Source organism: Apis florea, unplaced genomic scaffold (genome assembly GCF_048593485.1).
Source record: "Apis florea isolate Af1SG1 unplaced genomic scaffold, ASM4859348v1 contig_3081_pilon, whole genome shotgun sequence".
NCBI classification, from domain to species: domain Eukaryota; kingdom Metazoa; phylum Arthropoda; class Insecta; order Hymenoptera; family Apidae; genus Apis; species Apis florea.
Window position 1 is genome coordinate 2,326,740 of NW_028256703.1, and position 20,105 is coordinate 2,346,844.

The 20,105-nt window shown below is 35.7% G+C and overlaps 1 protein-coding gene across 2 annotated transcripts; it reads right to left on the reverse strand.

Annotated features, from left to right (window-relative positions):
* Positions 1–4,604: 4,604 nt before the first annotated feature.
* Gbeta13F (guanine nucleotide-binding protein subunit beta-1) lies at positions 4,605–19,218 on the reverse strand. 2 transcript variants are annotated; one of them, XM_086908949.1, is made up of 7 exons: positions 18,673–19,218; positions 9,030–9,520; positions 6,883–7,028; positions 6,494–6,787; positions 6,007–6,208; positions 5,655–5,871; positions 4,605–5,409 (listed from the first exon to the last, which is right to left on the reverse strand). In XM_086908949.1, the coding sequence occupies exons 2-7, from the start codon at positions 9,087–9,089 to the stop codon at positions 5,303–5,305; spliced, it is 1,026 nt and encodes a 341-aa protein (XP_086765075.1). In that variant the 5' UTR covers positions 9,090–9,520; positions 18,673–19,218; the 3' UTR covers positions 4,605–5,302. The 2 variants fall into 2 exon arrangements, with proteins under 2 accessions (XP_086765075.1, XP_086765076.1); XM_086908950.1 differs by lacking the exon at positions 18,673–19,218 and adding an exon at positions 10,768–11,470 and having other exon boundaries at positions 4,696–5,409.
* Positions 19,219–20,105: the final 887 nt, after the last annotated feature.

The following is a 20,105-nucleotide window of genomic DNA, read 5'->3' on the forward strand; positions in this document are numbered from 1 at the left end:
CGCACATTTCTTCTTCTTCTTCTTCTTCTTCTTCTTCTTCTAAACTTGAATTAACTACTTAATGGATAGAGCGAATGCCTCCCGGAATGTTCGACTTTCAAAGAATCGTTTCAACCGAATTTTTCCTCCCATTTCTTTGTCACAGATTTGACAGACTTTTCTTTTTTTTTTTTTTTTTTTTTCTATGAAAATTTCATTTCACATTTGTTTCAAGTAACAAATCATTCCATTCCCTCTTTCGTTCTTGCTCGATTGACGGAAACGATTCTTTCTTATGATATTACGTATCGTATTGATGACGATGACGATTGACAGGGGCATCCACGAGACTCGAGAAACGCGTTATAATAACGAAGATCGCGTTAGAACGAGGATCTCTGTCGAGTCTACGAAATATCTACATGCTTTCATTCGATCGTTTATTTTGGAGGAAAACACGAACGCGTTTTCGTTCCTGCGCTTCCAAACACGATTAAAAACAAGGGAAACGCCGACTTCGTGCCCCGCAACGTTCACGAAGGATGATCATTCAAATGAGAGCTAATCTAGCCGTCGACAATAATTTATTATTATTATTGTTGTTATTATCATTATATATATGTATATATATATATATTTATATATACTTTTTATATATAAAAAAGTGATGAAATCTTTGTAACTATCTATTCATTTAACAACGAAGACGTGCTTCCTCTTGGTTATTCTTGATCCGATATATACTTTTCTTTTCTCTTTTTAAATATCATGCTTCCGCTTTTTCGTTCTCCTCTCCATCTCACATCTCTTTCATTTTCCATCAACTGCCATTTTCTTCTCTCTCTCGTTCTTTGGCTATGTCCTTCACTTAAACGGCGTTATCACGCGTCAAGTGTTCTTTTATACATAATACACGCACTATATATTATATATATATATATATATATATATATATATATATATATATATATATATAAATATAATGTATATCGTATATAACATATATATAAGTATATAATATATATCGTACTTTTTATATTTGCTCCTAACTTGAAAGAGGCAGTATTGCTGATGGCTTCTTGTCGCCCATCGTAAAAGAAGTTATTAAAATGAGTTTCGCTGGCACGTTTCTTCCATCTTTCCCCCTTCTCCTCCGCTGTTTATCGATTTTCGCGTTGAAATAGGACCCAAAACTATTTCCTCGGTGTCTCTTATCGATCGATCGGTCGAAGAAATCATATGGCAACGAGAAACGTCGAAATGGTGAAGAGACAGAGAGAGAGAGAAAAAAAAACAAAAAATCATGTTCACGAGAGGTCGGGGTGATAACGAAGAAAAAGAAAACGAAGAAAGTATATAAAAAAATAACCAAAACGCCACGTTTCATTTTTTCCAAGTACTTTTATTCATCTTATACTCTTACGACTTCAGAAAGAAAAAAAAAAAAAAAAAAAAAAAAAAAAAAAAAAAAAATTCCTAATTCCTTTTCTTGTTTTCTTTCTTTTTTTTTTTTTTTTTTCTTTTTCTTTTTCACGCTGTTGTTCCTGATGATGTCACAATCGATCCGTCATGTTATTATCGCGATTTCTTTTTTTCCCCTGTGCACTCGACGACTAATCAAAATCAACACTCGCATTCTTATCCGCGGACAATGAGAACTATCAACGAAAATGATAAAGAAGAAACGAAACGAGTAACAAACTGCTCCATTTACGCAAAACGTTATGTGTTTCTTGTTTTTCTTCCATTTGAGATTGGTATATTGTTGCGCGTGCCGTTACTATGACTAGAGACTTAATAAATCATTAATTTTGTATACTATATACTCGTCGATAGTGTGTATGTGTGTGTATGTGTATGTATGTGTGTAAATATATATATATATAGTATATATTTTTTTTTTTTTTCGTATTCGTACAAAGAATAAGAAACCATATTGCTTCGGTGGCTCGAGGCTTCGAAATACAAAAACGAGAAACTTTCTCCGAGAGGCCACGGAATTGCGAAATACAAAAAGCACAGATCTTATGTTTCCATTTTTAGCCTTTTTTTTTTTCTCTCGTTAAATATTTAAATATCCTTCTTCCTTCATTTTGAACGCCGCCGTTTTCAATGCCAGATACGCAGAGACAGTTAGTTAGATTCCTTGTTTCAGTTAAAAATGGTATTCCTGTGCATGATCTCGAAATTTCGTTGAAAATCATCGAAAATATTGAAGGAAGAAGGCCTTTGTCTCGTATTGGCGCGGAAGAAAGATCGTTTTTTTTTTTTTTTTTATATATATCTTGTTATTACATTATTTTTTTTTTTTTTTTTTTTTTTTTTTTTTTTTTTGCCTAATTGGTCGCTAGAGGATATGGAGGCGTGTGACATAAGCGCGATTAGTCGAAAAGAGTGATATCAAAAAACTGATTTCGAACGTTATTGTTCAAGAAATTATCTCTTATTTATCTTTCGTAACGCAATGTAGAATAACGTCTTTAGAAACTCGTCAAATATTTCTTAGTAGTCCCTTTAACAGTTTTTAATCAGATTACACGTACTTGTTCTGTTAGGAAAACAATTGATGGTTTTCGCATTCCGGAAGCCACGCTTCTCCTGCTCGATCAACCGTCTTTTTTTCACTCTAATTGATCATCTCAATAGGAACTAACAGCGGTTCAAATATACTTAAAAACAATTTACATTGAATTACGTAAGATCGTAATAAACGATAATACTTTACACAACGCTCTCCTTGATCGTGAGAATATTAAATGCAAACAAGAATGCAATAAAATATAACGCAAAAATAGAACAATGTTACGAGAAAAAACAAGTAAGATGTGGCAGCGTGGTCGCCGGAAAGCGATCGGACCGTAATCCTGCGGTACTGAACAAGTAGATTCACCATTATCTTCTTAGATACTTATATATTAAATATTAATATTATTATAAATTACAATCATCATTAATATTAATATTAAACATTATCATTAATATTATTACTTTAAATGCATATACAGTTTAAACATGTAATTTCTTCGATAAAAACAGGACAGAGAATAGATGAAACGGGAAGGAAGAACGCAAGATATGAATAGCGGATAAAAAGAAAGAGGGAGAAATGGGTATAGATAGATAGAAAGCGAGAAGGATAGATGAAAAAGGAAGGAAAAATCGAAGAAAAGAAAGAACGACGAGGATGAGAGAGAGTTTGATCTTGCGGCCCGTGGCGTCGATCCGTGATTCTTTGGGTCCTATTTCAAAGGAACTTGTAGGATACTTGTTTCGTCGAGAGAATACGTGTCTTTCTCACACGTTACGGAGGATTCTTCGATACAGGATCGACATAACAGAGAAAGATAATGGGATTCTTGCTTTGGCGAGAGTTAGGAGGAACTTTTCTCGGTCTCGCTGTTTTCTAATTGAAGAAATAGAGGCGAATTACGAACTAAATACACATTACATTTAAATATCCCTTCTGTTCATACTGGCTCCTCGCGAGCGTGCATTCAAATCAGCGACGAGGCGAAGCACATTTTCTTTCGCTCATTTTATCTATCGTGTTGTTTCTTTTTTTTTTTTTTAAATCTATTTCAGCGATATCCTTTGCGATATTCGATAATTCAAATTTCGATGAAAGGTAAATCGAAGGAATAACTTAGAAATATCTTCAATCTTTTTCTTTATAATTTTATGCGGATTTTGATTCGCAACGAGCCACGTCTTCGAGACCTTACCGCGCATTCTTGCATATGAATTCGTTCACTCTCTAACAATCTCTGTAACTCGAACATTCGCTCAATTTCAAATAAAGAGAAGAAAAAAAAGGGGACACAAGAATGTATATACGTAAGATGGTCTATGTAGAGATATCTATACAAAATAAATAAGAATAAATCTATAAAAATTACAGATATTAATGCAAACTCGACGATTATAGTCACAAAAGATGATGCAATCTGTGCGAATCTTTTTTTTTTTTTTTTTTTTCCCTTCTCCTTATCCAGCCATCTTTTACGGAGGGTAGAAAATTCACGATAAAAGAGGAATTTAAAATCGAAATTTAAACAGGAAAGGGGAGAAAACGAAAAGAATAGAGAAAATATGATCGGAGATAGTGACTTATATGTCGGGACTCGTGGATGAACCACTATGTACTTAATAGCAGATGCTTTTTGTTTGCGGTATTTCGCGTTTTGTGTGCAGATGTATGTATGTAGTTTTCTATGTACGTATTAATACACGTGCGTACGGTGTGCGTGTAGGTTGAATGCAATATGCGAGATTATCGTAATCTTGGCTGCTCGTCGACATACGTATATATATAATATATATATGTATATATATATATAGTTTTCACGATCATGTTTACTTTTATGCCGTGCACGAGCGACCATTTTTCCTTCTTTTTCCACATCGTGTTTCTCGCCTGGTACGACTTGCTTCGTGCGTGTCGAAAAAAAATGTAAAATCAACCGCCGGAGCAGCCATGTCGGCGCTTCATCGGCAGTGAACGCTCGGAACCTTTTTTCTTTTTGCTTTTTTTTTTTTTTTTTTTTTTTTCTTATTCATAATAATAAAACGCTTCCAGCGACGTAGACCTCGGATGAGGAGTGTCGGGAATCGATTCTTATTTCAACCTTCGAATTCGGGAAGATCTTCGAGAAGATGCTATCAAGATATATATATATATATATGTATATATGTATATATATATATATATATATATATATATATATATATATATATATATATATGTATATATCAACAGCACGTACTCTTCGAAGTTGCCAAATAGTCCTTGAGAAAGGGGAGGAGAAAAAGGAAGCAACGCGCACGACATCGGAGAGATATGGCTGTCAGCCTTGGTGCTGCTCTCCGTTCTGTCGTTCTTCCTTTCACCACGCTTCTTTCTCGATCATCATCATCATCATCATCATCATCATCAGTCGTACGTTCGAATATATCGAACAAACGGTATATCCATATACTAGAAGCGCTGATATTCATGAGTGATTTTATCGCCGACTTTGCCACGTCGCCAGGTTAAATCGACGACGCGTTTCCGGTAGTCCTTTTTACCACCACAACCCAAAACGTTCTTAAATTCGCTGCCGCTGCTGCTGCTACTGCCGTGGGTCTTTTTACTGTTGTTGTCTAACGGATGTCCAAATTTTCTGATCAACGTCAACTCCGGTGAACCGGGCGAATAATTCGCCTCCGTTGAGGACACGGACACGCCGACTTCGGTGGCCAAGTGGTGGTACTTGATGCTTATACTGTATGCTGATTGGCTGTAGTTGGTTCTGTGGAGGAACGTCTTGGGATTAACCCCAAGTTAGTTCCAAATACGCAAAAATGAGTCCCATGAGCCCGTCCCTACTGCCATACCATCCTCCGTAACGCCGAGGCAAGACACACGATTATCGTGACCGGCAAGAATTCCTGTAAAATAAAAGGAAGCATTTCACTTTTTTGCTGTATTTTTCTATATGATGAACGTAAGCAATACTTTATTCATCGATAATTTCAAATAAAAATACTGCCAAGTTGAAATAATTTTAATTAGTGCCATTTCTTGTGTTAATTAAAAAGAGAAAAATAGAGATGAAAATAAAAGAGAAGGGCTTAAAATAACGTTTCTCTTCTCTTCTAAAGATAATTTTTGAAATTAAACGAAAACAACGTACCGGCTCGTTCAGCCTTCATGGAATCCCAAACGTTGCAATTAAAATCGTCGTAGCCGGCCAGCAATAATCTACCGCTCTTGCTGAACGCTACGCTAGTGATACCGCAGATAATATTGTCGTGACTGTACATCGCCAGTTCTTGATCTGCCCTAATATCGAAAAGTCTGCACGTTGCATCATCTGAACCCGTCGCGAAAGCGTATCCATTCGGGAAGAACTGAATTGATAAAATGAAATTCTCCATTAAAATCTCTGATTTTCCTTTATCGTGTGAACGACTACTGTGCCGAATTCTATACGCAGAAAGAAAATTTATCTAGAAAATTGATATTTAAAAAAGAATAAAATTTACCGTAACAGCGTTTATGTCGCTCTCATGGCCTGGAAAAGTTTGTTTGCAAGTTCCTTCACGAATGTCCCACAACTTTGCACTAGCATCACACGCACCAGATACGAATGTGCGTGTGTCGGGAGCCAAGGACAGGGACATAACATCACCCGTGTGTCCAATAAACGAGGTACATTGTTGACCAGTTTCTATATCCCACAGGGCACTGATCAAAAAGAAGAGACATAATATTTTGACACAGTCCACATACTTTTACACGCTATATAATTACCGATCAAAGGATGAAAACTGGAAACAATAAGGGAAAGGATGGAAAAGGCTGGGACATCTTTTTATTTTATATTCATTTTTAAATCATCTCCCTAAACGAAATAAAATATAAATCCATGTTCAGCGGAATTGTTATGCAAATAAGTGCCAATTAGAAACGGTTTAGATCAAAAACGATTAGATAAAAATTATAAATATAATAAAAATAAATGTTGCTTACCAAGTCATATCGCCAGAACTAGTGACAATTTGGTTGTCGTCATAAAATCGACAGCAAGACAAGTACCCAGTGTGACCTGGGAGTTCTCTGCTAACTCTTACATTTCCTTCCCTAGTTTTTAGACTATAGATGGAACAAATGTTATCCAGCCCACCGCAAGCTACGAAACTACCTGATGGTGCGTACGCACAGGTCATCACCCATGAGGAGCGTAAAGGGATTGCATGAACTTTGTTGGTGGTATAACTGTCCCAAACGATCAATTTTCCATCTTGCGACGCTGACACTAAGTTTCTGTCAATTCGATGAAAAAAAAGTATGTATGAATATTTTTCTTTCACTTTAAACAGATAAGAAATATATTTAAAATCAAAAAAATCCATAGATACCTTGAGTCACTGCCCCAGTGCATGGCATAAATCTTGGCTAAGTGACCACGAAGTGTGCGTCTCGTACGCATTTGTATCCGGCCGATAGGCTCCATGCCCGACGTGGCTTGAACCAACGTCGTATCGCAAGCTGCTTTCCTGGCATCCTGAAAAACAGATATAAAAAAATATATATAAAAGATTGGCTCGATAAATTTCAATTCAGCAAAAAAAAAAAAAAAAAAATTAATTACTTCCAAAACATTATTAAGTGAATGTATTTTAAATAAAGAATCATTTAATTGGCCTTACATCAACAAATTTTGTTCAAACCCAATTGAAAACAAAACGTCAAATGTCGCAATTAAACGCGCTAACGAACTAATTTAAAAAATTCTGATAAATTTCAAAAACGAATGCACAATTTGCAAACGGATTCTAGATTTTAAATGCTCTTCAGACTGTTCAGATGACTCAGAATGCAATGATGCGCTTAACAGTAGAAGCATTTACGGGTCGCTTTAAGGATCCTAATTAACATTGTTTTGCGCTGACATAATGAAAATGATCATTTTTTGGTACTATTTCCAGTATTCGCATCGAATTATTCTCGACTGTTCAATTAAACGAGCATGAAAGAAGAGGCATGTATAAATTATGGAAATACTGTTACAGGGTATTTAAGAACGTACATTCTACGTATTACGGTCGCGTATTACCGTGCACGCCTGACGATGCGTGTAATTTCACGCACGCACGAAGAAGGGTGAAAGAGAGAAACAGGTGGTGAGGAGGAACAAGATAGAACGTGAGTAAACGGGTAAGAGAGAAAAAGAGAGAGATAGATCGAGCAAGAGAGAGAAGGAACGGTGGCGTATTGATCAGAGTGAAGCGACGGTTATGCCGCGCCCTACCACCACCACACGCTACATCACTACCACCTCTGACAATGAGTTTCATGTTTCCACCACCATATAGGTAGTAAAGAATTCACCGATTGTCATCGACAAGTATTTTCTAAATGGTAAGAATCGAATCAATTTATAGATCATCTTTATAGATCATCTCTCATCGACAATGATCATACGATGATCGAAGAGTTGATATTAAAAAAAAAAAATATGAATGATTTTTAGGAAATTATATGATTCTGAAAATAGGTTTTTTTTTCTTGCTTCTTAAAATGAAAATCTATATAATGTAATTGATAGTATGAATGGAATATACAAGAATATTTTTCGATTTTATATGTCAAAATTACACATGATTATCGTGTGGTTCAATTTTGATCAAATTTCGAGCAAATAAAGATCTTACACTGTTCTTTATAGATGCTCTAAGTAATATCGAATATTGATTTTTAAAATTTAAAAGAAATTAGAAATATAATTGAAGAGTAAAATAATAAGAAAGGAGTATTGTTTTAATAAACAATAGTTTGTGATTTTTCAATCCTCTGGGATCGGATAAAATAAAAAATAAAAAATAAAAAATTACTGGCTCGTTAGGGAGAGAATAAGGGTCGGTTGTTTAATGCCAAGTGCACTTCGAGTTGAGAGACGCCCTAGACTTTTTTTCTATTAAGACAATGTACCGCTGTTGCATGTAGAACTGTTGCTTTGTCCTCGATGTTTTGGAAATTGCCGGCAAAGAAGGAGAATATACAAAATGTTACAATTTTAATTAGCTTACGTAGCCCATAGTTAAGAGATTATTGGAATCAATAGAAATCTCTAATTATATAAGATATTAAATATCGAAATTAAAACGAGACTCACCGCCTAATATTATCACGAGAATACTATCTCTTACGGTTTACAGATAATTTATTGACAGGAAACAGTCGCGATATGAAATTCCATAGTGCTTAGTTAATACCATGAAACGAATTAATTGTGAACAGCTATATAAATAATTCATTTATATATATATATTTTGTAACAATTATATACTTAAAATTATTCTTCAAATACTTTATGATTTAAACGAAACTATCTGCTAAAATAATTTTCATTCATCTTGTAAGCTTGGACATGAATATACACATTGAGTAACATTGCCTTTTATCCCTGAAAATTAAGTTCGCCTTCTAAAAATTATCTAAAAAAAAAAAAAAAAAAAAAAGAAATCCTACATAAATTACCTATTCTCAATGAGAATCAACTTACTCGAATGGCATTTTTCAGCTTGTCCGATTCCTGACGTAGGGATTCGAGCTCGCTGCTCATGATGCCTGTCTAATGATGCGCTAAGCGTGACTACCCGTGAAGGGTGGAAAAGGGAGTTTCTCGAGGAGGAGGTGGTACACCTCCAACAAAGCCTAAAATGTGATTTTTCAGGAATGGATTAATCCTATTTCGTATGCCTTCTTGCTCGAAGGTGATTGGGGCCCAGTGTCACGCCGTCGACGCTTTCTTCGATGGCAGATAGACGCTCTCGAATTTTCCACCACCAGGGATGATAGGAAAGGTAGAAAATAGAAGACGATCGAATTTCCTTCTCCAGCGGGTCGCACCAGCCTTTCCCAGTCGTTCTCTCTGATCTGTTGCTGTCGCGGCTTCCGTTTCCGCCGCTACCACCGGAACCAGAGCCAGACCACCGCTGACTCTCCCGCCCCACGCGCCAGCTTCGATACCTCCTAGCGAGACCGTTGCCACCCCTGAAAGCAGAATCACAGAAATTGCTCGTAATTGCCTCTCAAGAATTTTTTTCTCTTTAAATCAAACAGCTTAGGAGACAAGAGTTTTTCAAAGGTTAAAGAATTGATTGACTTAAGCTTATTGGATCAAATGATGATTCATAAGAATAGGTTTAAGATTAATCATTTGGATAACTGACTGTTATAAAAGAATATAAGATAAAAATTTTAATAATACTCAACTTTGAGTTGTGAGATATTAAGATAATGATCGAAAGATTTCAACATTGGATAGTAATACCGAGTAAAATTCTGATATATTTATATTAATTTTATATTTCACACTATTATCAGAAGAATTACACAATCAATTTTGATTATTCTGTCATAACATATTTCGTGTCAATATGTTTTTTTTTGTTTGTGGATTTTTTGTTTCCATATTAATGGAATGTCATTAAACTTTAATTGTTGAATAGGATAATATAGTATTCTAAATTTATGTGAATTGTTTTGTCTTTTTTTTCTAAATCCAATGTTGATATTTTTTTTATTATCTATCGAAAAAGAAATTGTTTTATGAAACATGTACGCAAAGAGAGTCGTATTACATGTTTTAAGTGCTATTTTTAACTAACTAACGAACCAATTACCGTCTGGACCAAAATAATGTACTAACTTGTTGAAAAATCTAAACAATTTAAAAGGATTCATACTTCCTGTTCTTCTTTCTACCAAACATATTTTCTTCGATTTTTAATCAATATTTAACATAACACTCATTCAATGTGAGCAGCAGTCTCATCGACAACTTAACTTTTTAAACTACATTGAAATTTCGTGGCAACGAGTGTCCTTCACCTCCAAAAGGTCTCACAACCCGGGGAACCTAAGGGTTGTCGATCCAACGCAAGGTGTTCTCATTTTCCGGAACCGATGGAATCATTTGGCGCATGAGCAAACACCGTGAAACGAAATATAATACTGAGTGTTTAAAAGGAAAAAAAGAAAAAAAAAAAAGAAAAAAAAAAGGAAGAAAAACTCGTAAAAAGAAAGAAACCTTGATGAACTTTTCCTTCGACCTCTAATAAACTTTCAAGAATAAAAAATTTCTTCTAATAAATTTTTTGAAATAACTCGACTAACGTTCTTTGTTATAATTCATTTTTTCCAATCACTATATCTTTAGCTTAATAAAAAATGTATAAAATTTTTGCAAGATGCACCAAATTATACGAAAAAGACGCATAAGATCCAGCAGCACTCACCCGCTCCGTCCGCCTTCCACTCCTGTCAGAGCGTCATGAATCCCGAACAAACATAACCTCTCTGCGTGGAAGGTTCGTGCAGAGAGTAAAGGGTGGCCTCTCTGAACCCGTCGTCTACCGCCAGATTGCGCCGTCGATGGAACGCTAGCAACTAGCAGAAGCGTCCAAGAGAAAACCGGAAGAAAGAGCACTTTTCTAGCAGGAATCGAACACAGGTACGCACACGCACAAGAAGCGGTCAAATGCGGCCATTGGTGGTGCTAGCTTTCTTTTCATGCCGCGTTCACAGAACCGTGGAAGCGACGAATCGATGAAGAGTCGTGGCTCGCCCCACTAGTCTATCTTTCTCTTTCACTCACGCGCTTTCACCCTCTCCTTTTCTCCCTTAAACTTCTCCCTCTATCGTTCGCTATCCCACACTATCCTTCTTCGTCTGTTGTATGCACGCTCGGTAAAAGAGTACATACGCGAGTATGTATCTTCAATGTGTATCTTCCTGAATGATTCGAAAGCTGGATAAAAAACTTGAGATTCGTATAAAGAGAAGACCCGAGGTACGATGAAAACTGGACACAAACTTCGAGACACAGTTTCGAACCACACCCAGGGAGGACGTGGTTTCGAGAGAAGACCGCCTGGGCAGATGAAACGGACAGAGGGAAGGGATGAGCGACGCTGGCGCCACGGCGCCCGTGTACCGACTGACTACCGGCGTCGCCACGACGCCATTGTCGGTCGTGTGACAGGTTGCCGTTGGCGGTAGCATGTTCAGAGATCGTATTAATCGCTGTTTAACACGATCCTTGGAGAGACTTGGTGTGATCGATTCGAACAGGGAGGGATTAACGTGGGATTAGTTTCTTGGAAAATAAATGCAGAATCGAAGGTATATGTTCTAAATATTTGGTCATCTTGGTCTTCCAGATAACCCTGGAACTATTTTAAGAAATATACATTTGCTAGCATTCAGGAAATCATATAGGTTTGTTATTTGAAAATTTCGCTGAATCATAGAAACGAATATTTTTATTTCCCTATTTTATGTATCTAATAGTAGAACTTTTTTTTCTTTTTTGATTAATCATTTTTTGCTGATATTTTTGTTTGTATTTATATTGTAATGATTTTTTTGTACAAAATTAAATTTGATTTATAATCATATGATTTTTTTTAATCAAAATATACTGTACTGAAAATTATAAGATGTTAAATCATTTCGTATTACGTTAAATCTTGGAAGATTTTACGTTATATCGTTGCCAAACAAAATTAGATAGCAAGCAATTTGAAATGTTATCTAGTATTCGAAGTATCATTGATCCTTGTAGTACGCCAAGTGCTATAATATTCCATTAATCTTCGAGAAGTTGATATTACGTGTCGACCATTGCCTACGAACGATAGAACAAAATACTTAACAGTATATATGAAACGAGACCACATCTACACTATCGCAAAGTTGCAACTACGTTACACAATTCTAATAATCCCCATGCAACTAGAACAGATCGCAGTAAGAATGCTTAATTAACGATCCAGAACATCTTCGTTAAATGCAACAGAGAAAACCTCGAGTCTATCACGTTCGACCTATATTCTTCTTAATCTTATCAAGGGAATAAGTAACCAACATTTTTCTCTACACCATAGCATACGTGCGGATCGTCTGGCTTTGTCATTCTTCAGACTCATCGGTGGGGGAGGCTGGTTAGACCTATCTAACAGAAGAGTTTTCTATCATAGGGATCCCCAGGCCTTTCTACACGCGTTCCCGGATGCACGAATGGGAGCAACAGTTGAACCACGCGGGTCAACGTCCAATACGATCTCTCTCTCTCTCTCTCTTTCTCTCTCTTCTCTCCCCATCTGCTTCGTCCCGGCTGTATACAACCGCGAGGCTGCCAAGTACCTCACACCAAGCATGCACTTCGACCAAGTCCCTGGCACGGCCCAACGGTTTTTACAACGGACGAAAAAGAATGGGAGAAGCCACGAAAAGATCTAACTGAACGACGACAACGTGCAACGTGTGTCGACGATCATCGTTGGGACGCCTGTTGGCATTGCACCTGCCAACAGTTCGTTCCAATGAATGCTCGCCTCTACCTTTATTTCCAGTACACATAACACAGTGTTTATTTATTCGTTCCTCAACTACGAAGGAGGAGAATCATTTCTGCCAAAATCGCACACAGGCGTCGTGAAAATATTTGATTTCCGATATTGCACTTGGTGTTCCTCTACTTGTTTCTTCCTTGAAAGAAGAGGAAAGTAAATCGTTGCACGAGATTCTTCTAAAGATTATGTCAATGTCCTCGAGATGGAAAAGGTATCTTTCTCATAGAAGAAAAGAGATTGAAAGAAAGTATGTAATTTTCTTTTTTTAGGAAATTTTAGATTATTCTTTTGAAGATAAAAGTTGTTCCGTTATGTAATTTAGAAATTATAATAGAAAGGAGAATGGTTACGTGTGAAATGGTTACGATGAAATAGATACTAAGGATATTAATTACAAACTATTCTTAGATAAAGAGGCTTCGTTACCGCGGAACTGGCTCTGTCTACGGAATGATATTGTGGTATTACAGCTGATGACTGTAATTCACATCAGCATGACCTACTTTTCGAGCGCGTAGAATCGAGGAGGATCAGCTTGCAGCCAGGCAAAAGTGGCTGGGACTTTTGGTCACGTTAATAAACTTTTTATCAATTTGAACAAGAGCGGAAAAACAAAGACCACGAATTGTTTCGTCGAATCCTCATGAACGATTAAAGTAACGATATTCGCCTCCTCAAATTACAGCGACCTTTGTCACGTGTGCTAAACTCAAAATATGAACAGGAATATTTTTCACGCGATTTTTCTCAATTTTTAGCACAATGTCTTAGAATAGTACGTGCATAAAGAACACGTTGGTTTAAAATAAATTGTGACGCAAGCCGATCGATCTATCAATCAATCTTCAAACGGGTATCGCAAAGAGGAACTTGTTCGTTTTCTTTTGACGGTCGATTTCCCCTTAAAAGCTTCGAACAGACGTAGACAATGATCGAACGTAATCACGGAACGTTTAATTCATGGTTATCGAATATTGATTAAAAGCGTTTAATGCACTTTTGTTACGAACGTACACAATGAAAGTTCGATTATTAGGGAAAGTATCCTCGCTATTATCATCAATTATTGTAGGTAAAGAATAGAAGATAACTTCGATTACCACCAGCCTATGTATAATTCATAATGATTGTAATATATATCTAAACTATATTCTAACCATTTATAACCACACATGCTTTTTTCCAACACGGTTAAAGTACCGTCGATCGTACCACTTTTGTACGAAGCAAAAGTGTAAATTATGGATTTACTTTAATAAAAGAAATCTTGAAACCTTCAATCGTATATCCCCAGTATACCCTACTTTCTAAAGGCGAAGAAGAGATACCCGATGGAGGGTATTTTTTACATGATTCGATCGATGCCTTTTCTTAGAGAAAATATTGTATGTCCCAAATCTGTATGTATAGTTGGATCTTTATAAGCAGATGAGATATATTTACGCGAAAAATTGAGTCGATCGAGGATCCCTGTCGGTCGGTACGCAACCGCAGAGTAACGAGCTATCAAAAATTCGTATATTTCTCGTAGATTACAGACTATAAAGTGGTTCGACGTTGAAATAGTAAAATGAGAAAATGTATACGGAGCAATTGAACGAGATGGAGCAGGATGAGAGATATGATGCAGAGAATCTACGGAGCAGGTGAATGACGTCAAAATGCGAACCGTGACGTCAGAAAGTAACCTGAATATGGGATTCCTCGTGTCAAGATTTTTCGTTCATTTCTAACGTTGATCATCTTTGACCCGGATTAATTAGATTTTTGATGAATTCATTTTGAAAATGAATTCATTTCTTTAAGGATATCGTATAATTCTGCTTTTTAGTTTTCCTCTTAATTCAAGCATGATTCCATAAGATCTAAAAAATATTTTCATGAATAAATATATTTTTAAACTTGTTCAAACTTGATCGTTTTTCCTATGAAAAAGAAAGATATTATTTAATCTTCAATTGATTCAATTGATTTTTTGAAAATATGAAATTGTATTTTAATTAAACTTATGTAACTTGAACGATAACGAGGTTCAAATATCTAATCTAATATTATGAAGAGAATATAAAAATATCTATACGAATATGAAAGATTGAATTTCCACGATGCAAACTGTATCACGAGAAATGCAAATATGTGTTAAGAAATTAGGCTGCAAACAGATCGTTTCGCTATTTTTACGGATCACTGTGACGTCAGAAGAAGATAGGAGAGTAAAGCGGGAATTTGAATGTTTGGATTATCCAAGAATCCAGAAGGCTCGTGGACCAGTTCAAAGGAAATTGGGCTGTTGTAAAGACAAACAGGTTTGTTTGTCCTCTCTAATCTGGTTATTATCATCGACGTTCAATTCAATCCTTGCATCCAATTGAAAACTCTATAACTTAAAAAAAAAGAAAAAAAAATCGAATCGTTCTTACATCCTAACTCACTCACTTTTCCACTTTATCTATGAACCCTTTCGCTAATTCACAACAAAGTGCATACGATGAAAAAACAGAAACAAATTTAACGATTGTCGAATTTCAGGAGCTGATTCGACTTCACTCAGCTTTTAAAATCAGCAACCCTTCCTTCGATCCCTTTTCATTGATTCGTCCACTAAACGTGCATAAGGAACAATTCATGGCGGACGAGGAGAACGTGTAACAGGACGTGACCCCGCAATGAAGTGGGGTCGGAGGGGGTTGGAGGGTGCCAGGAAAGAAGGGAATTTGCTAGTTGTGTACGTCATTGGCATTACTTTCGCATTGGCTAAGTACTTGACGACCTACTAACCGTCCTACGAAACGTGATCCTCATTAATTCTTTTGTATCCGTCGACGAGACATCTCGTTCACTTATTTTTTAATATTTAAAAGTGAATGTCGTTAAAAAAAAAAAAAAAACAAGAAGAAGAAGAAGAAGAAAAAAAGAATTATTTTCCAAAGTTTAAGACATTACACGTTTAATGTTATTCATTACTTCTTATCTTGTGGCGCGATGTTGATAATGCATTATTCATAGAAGATATCTTGCGGTTTGTTTTTCAATATTTATAACCGAATATTATTTTATATATAAGAAGAAATGAAGAAAAAGAATAATGACAATATTCTTATATTCTCTAGAATGTAGTAACACATACAGCAAGTATTTTCTTGAAAATACTAATCGTTCTTATGAATGCATGCTCTGACCTAACTCCTACTATTCTTACGTTTACAATACGCATTTACTAGATAGCTTTATTTATAAATCCATTAGCAAATCCTAGACGAAAAGCACTATTTATTCCTTTTTCTTTTTTTACTATCACAGACCCACTAAAAATTTGTTTTCAAAGATTCTGCGAATGAGATATTTCGTAAATTCATTTTAATCTCAGATCATTGATAAAGTATCTCGCAAATTGAACGGCAAAATACGCAAAACATCTAATAACAAATAAATGTGAAAGAGTTTGAAAATTATTGAAAGAATATTTCGGATTTTATATGCCTCCTTATCTCATTAAGATTTGACACGAAAGATAAGCATTATTTCCATGTGTTGAGTTTACACCAAACAGTTTATCTCTGTTTAGAGTGGAAATAAAATCTTTTTGGAAAAATACAGCAATTAAACTCGTAATATTCTCCAGATGGAATTTTATTCGAGGCAAATGATCGCGATATATAGGTACCATGATGCATAGACGTCAATCATAAATATTTACATAGCGATTCTCGCGATTTTTTATCTATCGGGTAAACGAATCATTTGTAGCCGAATGTAATCAACGTTTCCTCGATCGAAAGTGCAAAAGACCGATAACAGATATTATCGACGTCGTATTTCACAAGTGGAACGCTGTCAATTGAGCCAAAGACACCACTTGTCTTCGAGACTGCGACGACTTTATATTTCGAACCAATTAAAGACGATTAAGATAGCTGCTGCAGCAATTGGCCGGCCAATCGCGGCGCAGCCTTTGCTGTACTCTGGCTTATGTCCCTTTTTTTCTTTTTTCCTTTTCCTTAGTTCGTTAGTACATGAGTCAACACCGTTTAATCAAAAGTTTGCAGAGAATATCAACCGTTTCCCTGTACAGTTGCTCTCTCTTTCACTCTTCCGAGAAATTATCCAAGCAATTAGTGTTCCTTCTTTATCAAAGAAACCGTGTCCAAACAGTTGTAACGAGATAATGTTAATTTGATAAACTGATACCAGTCTATGAAAGAATTATCACCTCGGTTGAGAAACAAAAGCAATTAGAATAACATCGAAAGAAATTCACAAGTTTGAAAAGAAAATTCCTGACCTGATATCGCTCTCTTTCCAAACGGAGCATGTTATAGTAAACGATAGTGCAAAATTATTGGACAATAATTCAAGGTCTTCGCGTCCACCCGATTGCATTTCCTTTGTCGTTCATTTCTCCCATGTGACTCATTGCCGATGGAAATAACGTAACCTCTGAAAAGTATGGTAAAAAAAGAAAGTAAAAAAGAAAAAAAAAAAAAAAGAAGAAGGAAAAGGAACAACGCGACGATAACGAAGATATATTGCGTGCGATTCTGGTCGTTCGAGTCGCTTTTAAGATCGATCACCTTGAAAACGACTGGTAACGTAAATATCGCTTTCACGATTCTTAGAAACGCGACACAAGCTTCAAGGCGATGCTTGAATTAAAAACAGGTGCCTGTAATTTCATTAACTCTTGTTATATATGTATATATATATAAATTATAACGTAAATATTATAACGTTAGAACGTTTAACTCTACGATCATAATTAGAAAATATACTGGATGATGAAAGTGTCATATTTTTGGAGAACACGTGTAGTCGATGTATAAAGACACAACGTGGTATTTTTATCTCACGGATTCACGTTTTTGCGAAGAGTAAATTCGTGTTTCTAATATCGAAGAAAATTAGTTTATTTGTTATGTAAACTTCATATGTAACATTACACAACATTCACTTTATTGCGATTTTTGTATCGTTTTGCAATTAAACAAGTATCAACAATATCTAGCATATCTCGATGATTAAGTTTCGCGCCATCTTATCAATATTTTTTATATTGAAGCGAGAACAAGTAATGATTTTATTTTTAATAATAAATTGAATTATTGATAAAAATTCGTAAAGATAAACAATTACATAAAGATAAATTAAATAAAGGTTAAATATAGAAAGAAAAAAAGAAAAAAGATTGTGATAATTTTATAGATAAAACATAAAATATTTTGATAATAAAAACAAAACGTGTATTAACAGATAATGAAATATTGACGCTTGTACCATGTAAATTAATGAGTATTGATCTCCTATGTAAATTTGTAGTAATCTCAGATATCGTTAGTTAAGCAAAAATTCTAATAACGATATAATTTATCTTGTATAATCTGTTGTTGCTTATTAAACGAGCTTTTTATTCCTTTTATATTGTGAAAAATTCTTGAACGAGGAAAGTTCGGCTTAAGCAGGAAGAATCTCATTATCGCGGGAGCCGGTACTGACTCACATCGACAAGTCGAGAAATCTAAATTACCAACATTTTTCATGATTAGAGAAAGTTATTAAAGTTATTTCTGCATTCGAAATATTAGACGGCCAACTATACGAGGGAAACGTAACCGATGTTAAAATAACCACGATGACGGAACAGGAAAATTTGACAGCGTAGCCTAGGCGGTCGCCATGTTGGCTATTCCGATCAAGTCGAAGGGCCAGCCAGGGCCAATCGTCATAATGGTTTTCACGCTTATTCGAAATAGAGAATTACGAGTTATTGCGAAGAAAAGTTTGTTATCGTACCTGGAGCTCCCTAACGGAGCCTACGGTTGCTTAAATTCCCGACTCGATATATCAGCTTTTCGTATCCACGAACAGCTCCTCACTCTCTCCCTCCTGCTGCGGCGGGCCTTCTTCCTAGCCTCGACTTCTCACATCGATGACTATGCACTTTCCTTTTCACACCTCTCCGTCTCGAACAATGTCGAGAAACAGAGCGAATGCACTCGGCGACGACGCCTTAACGACCGAAACAAGTCTGTTTCACTACGAGACTATCTCTCGCGACAACACCGCGACTGCCACTACTTTTTAAGGTTAACCGTCACTGCGTGAACCGTACCGACAAAGACGGGCACAACGTATACCGCGAGCAGTTATTACTAGTCGAATAATACGACGATCAGACGAATGTTTTCATGGATAAAAACTGTACGAAGCAAGCGGAGCTGCTGTTGCTGCTACTGCTGCTTCACGGCTCTGGCGGGCGGCAGGGCGGGGCTCCGTGCTTCGAGTTTGGTAGACCCCGTATTTCCCGAAGTCGCCGGCTCGCGAAGATACCCGAACGCCAGTGGCGACTCCTTCGGCTTATTTCGTGCGCCGCCATTTTCGAACGCAACTGTGACAGTGAACACGTTTGGCGCCATCGATACGAAGTTACGTCAATCGTAGAAAATTCCAGTTTAAAGAGTGTAAATCGTTTCTTTTTGATAATTAGTGATTATGAAAAGTTGCTACTTTATGGTGTGCGTGTTTTTCTGATGAAAATGGTGATTGATACGAGAAACTGAGTGAAAAATCGTTGGATGAAGTTATTCCATTGGTAAGTCATGGCATCGTATAATATTTTCGTTCTATATCGCGAAAAAGTCTTTTTCCCTAATTAAACTGAAATATTAATTTGAATTAATGATCATATTTGAATTTGAATTTGTATTTCAAAGAGGAAATTCGAACATATATATATTCCATTTACATTATATATGAATCTTAGTATGTGATTTATTATAATTTACATAAAATTAATAATTATTACTTAAAAATTAAATACATATAATTTATTATTATTTCGATTTTAATCTTGAATTAAATTTGAAATCTGTATTAACGTACATCGAATATCTACAATTGATCAAGACAATTCTGTGTCGATAAAACAGTACGATGACAATATCAACTGTTGCCTTTATAAGTTATAACATTGACTTCTTTGTAATTCTGCCTTTGAACAAAAGATGTCAAAATGGTAGTCTTTGGAACAATAGTATCGATAGATGATATCGATATTTATCGAATTTTCTTGAACGATGTTAAACAAACAACGAAAATTGATTTTCATTTTTGACATAATCGTTTCGTTAATATAGTAAAAAAAAACTATATTAAATAAGATCATTATCGACAAAAATATATACGTTAATAAAGATCTTCGCTCAAAAATTTATTATTTCGTTATA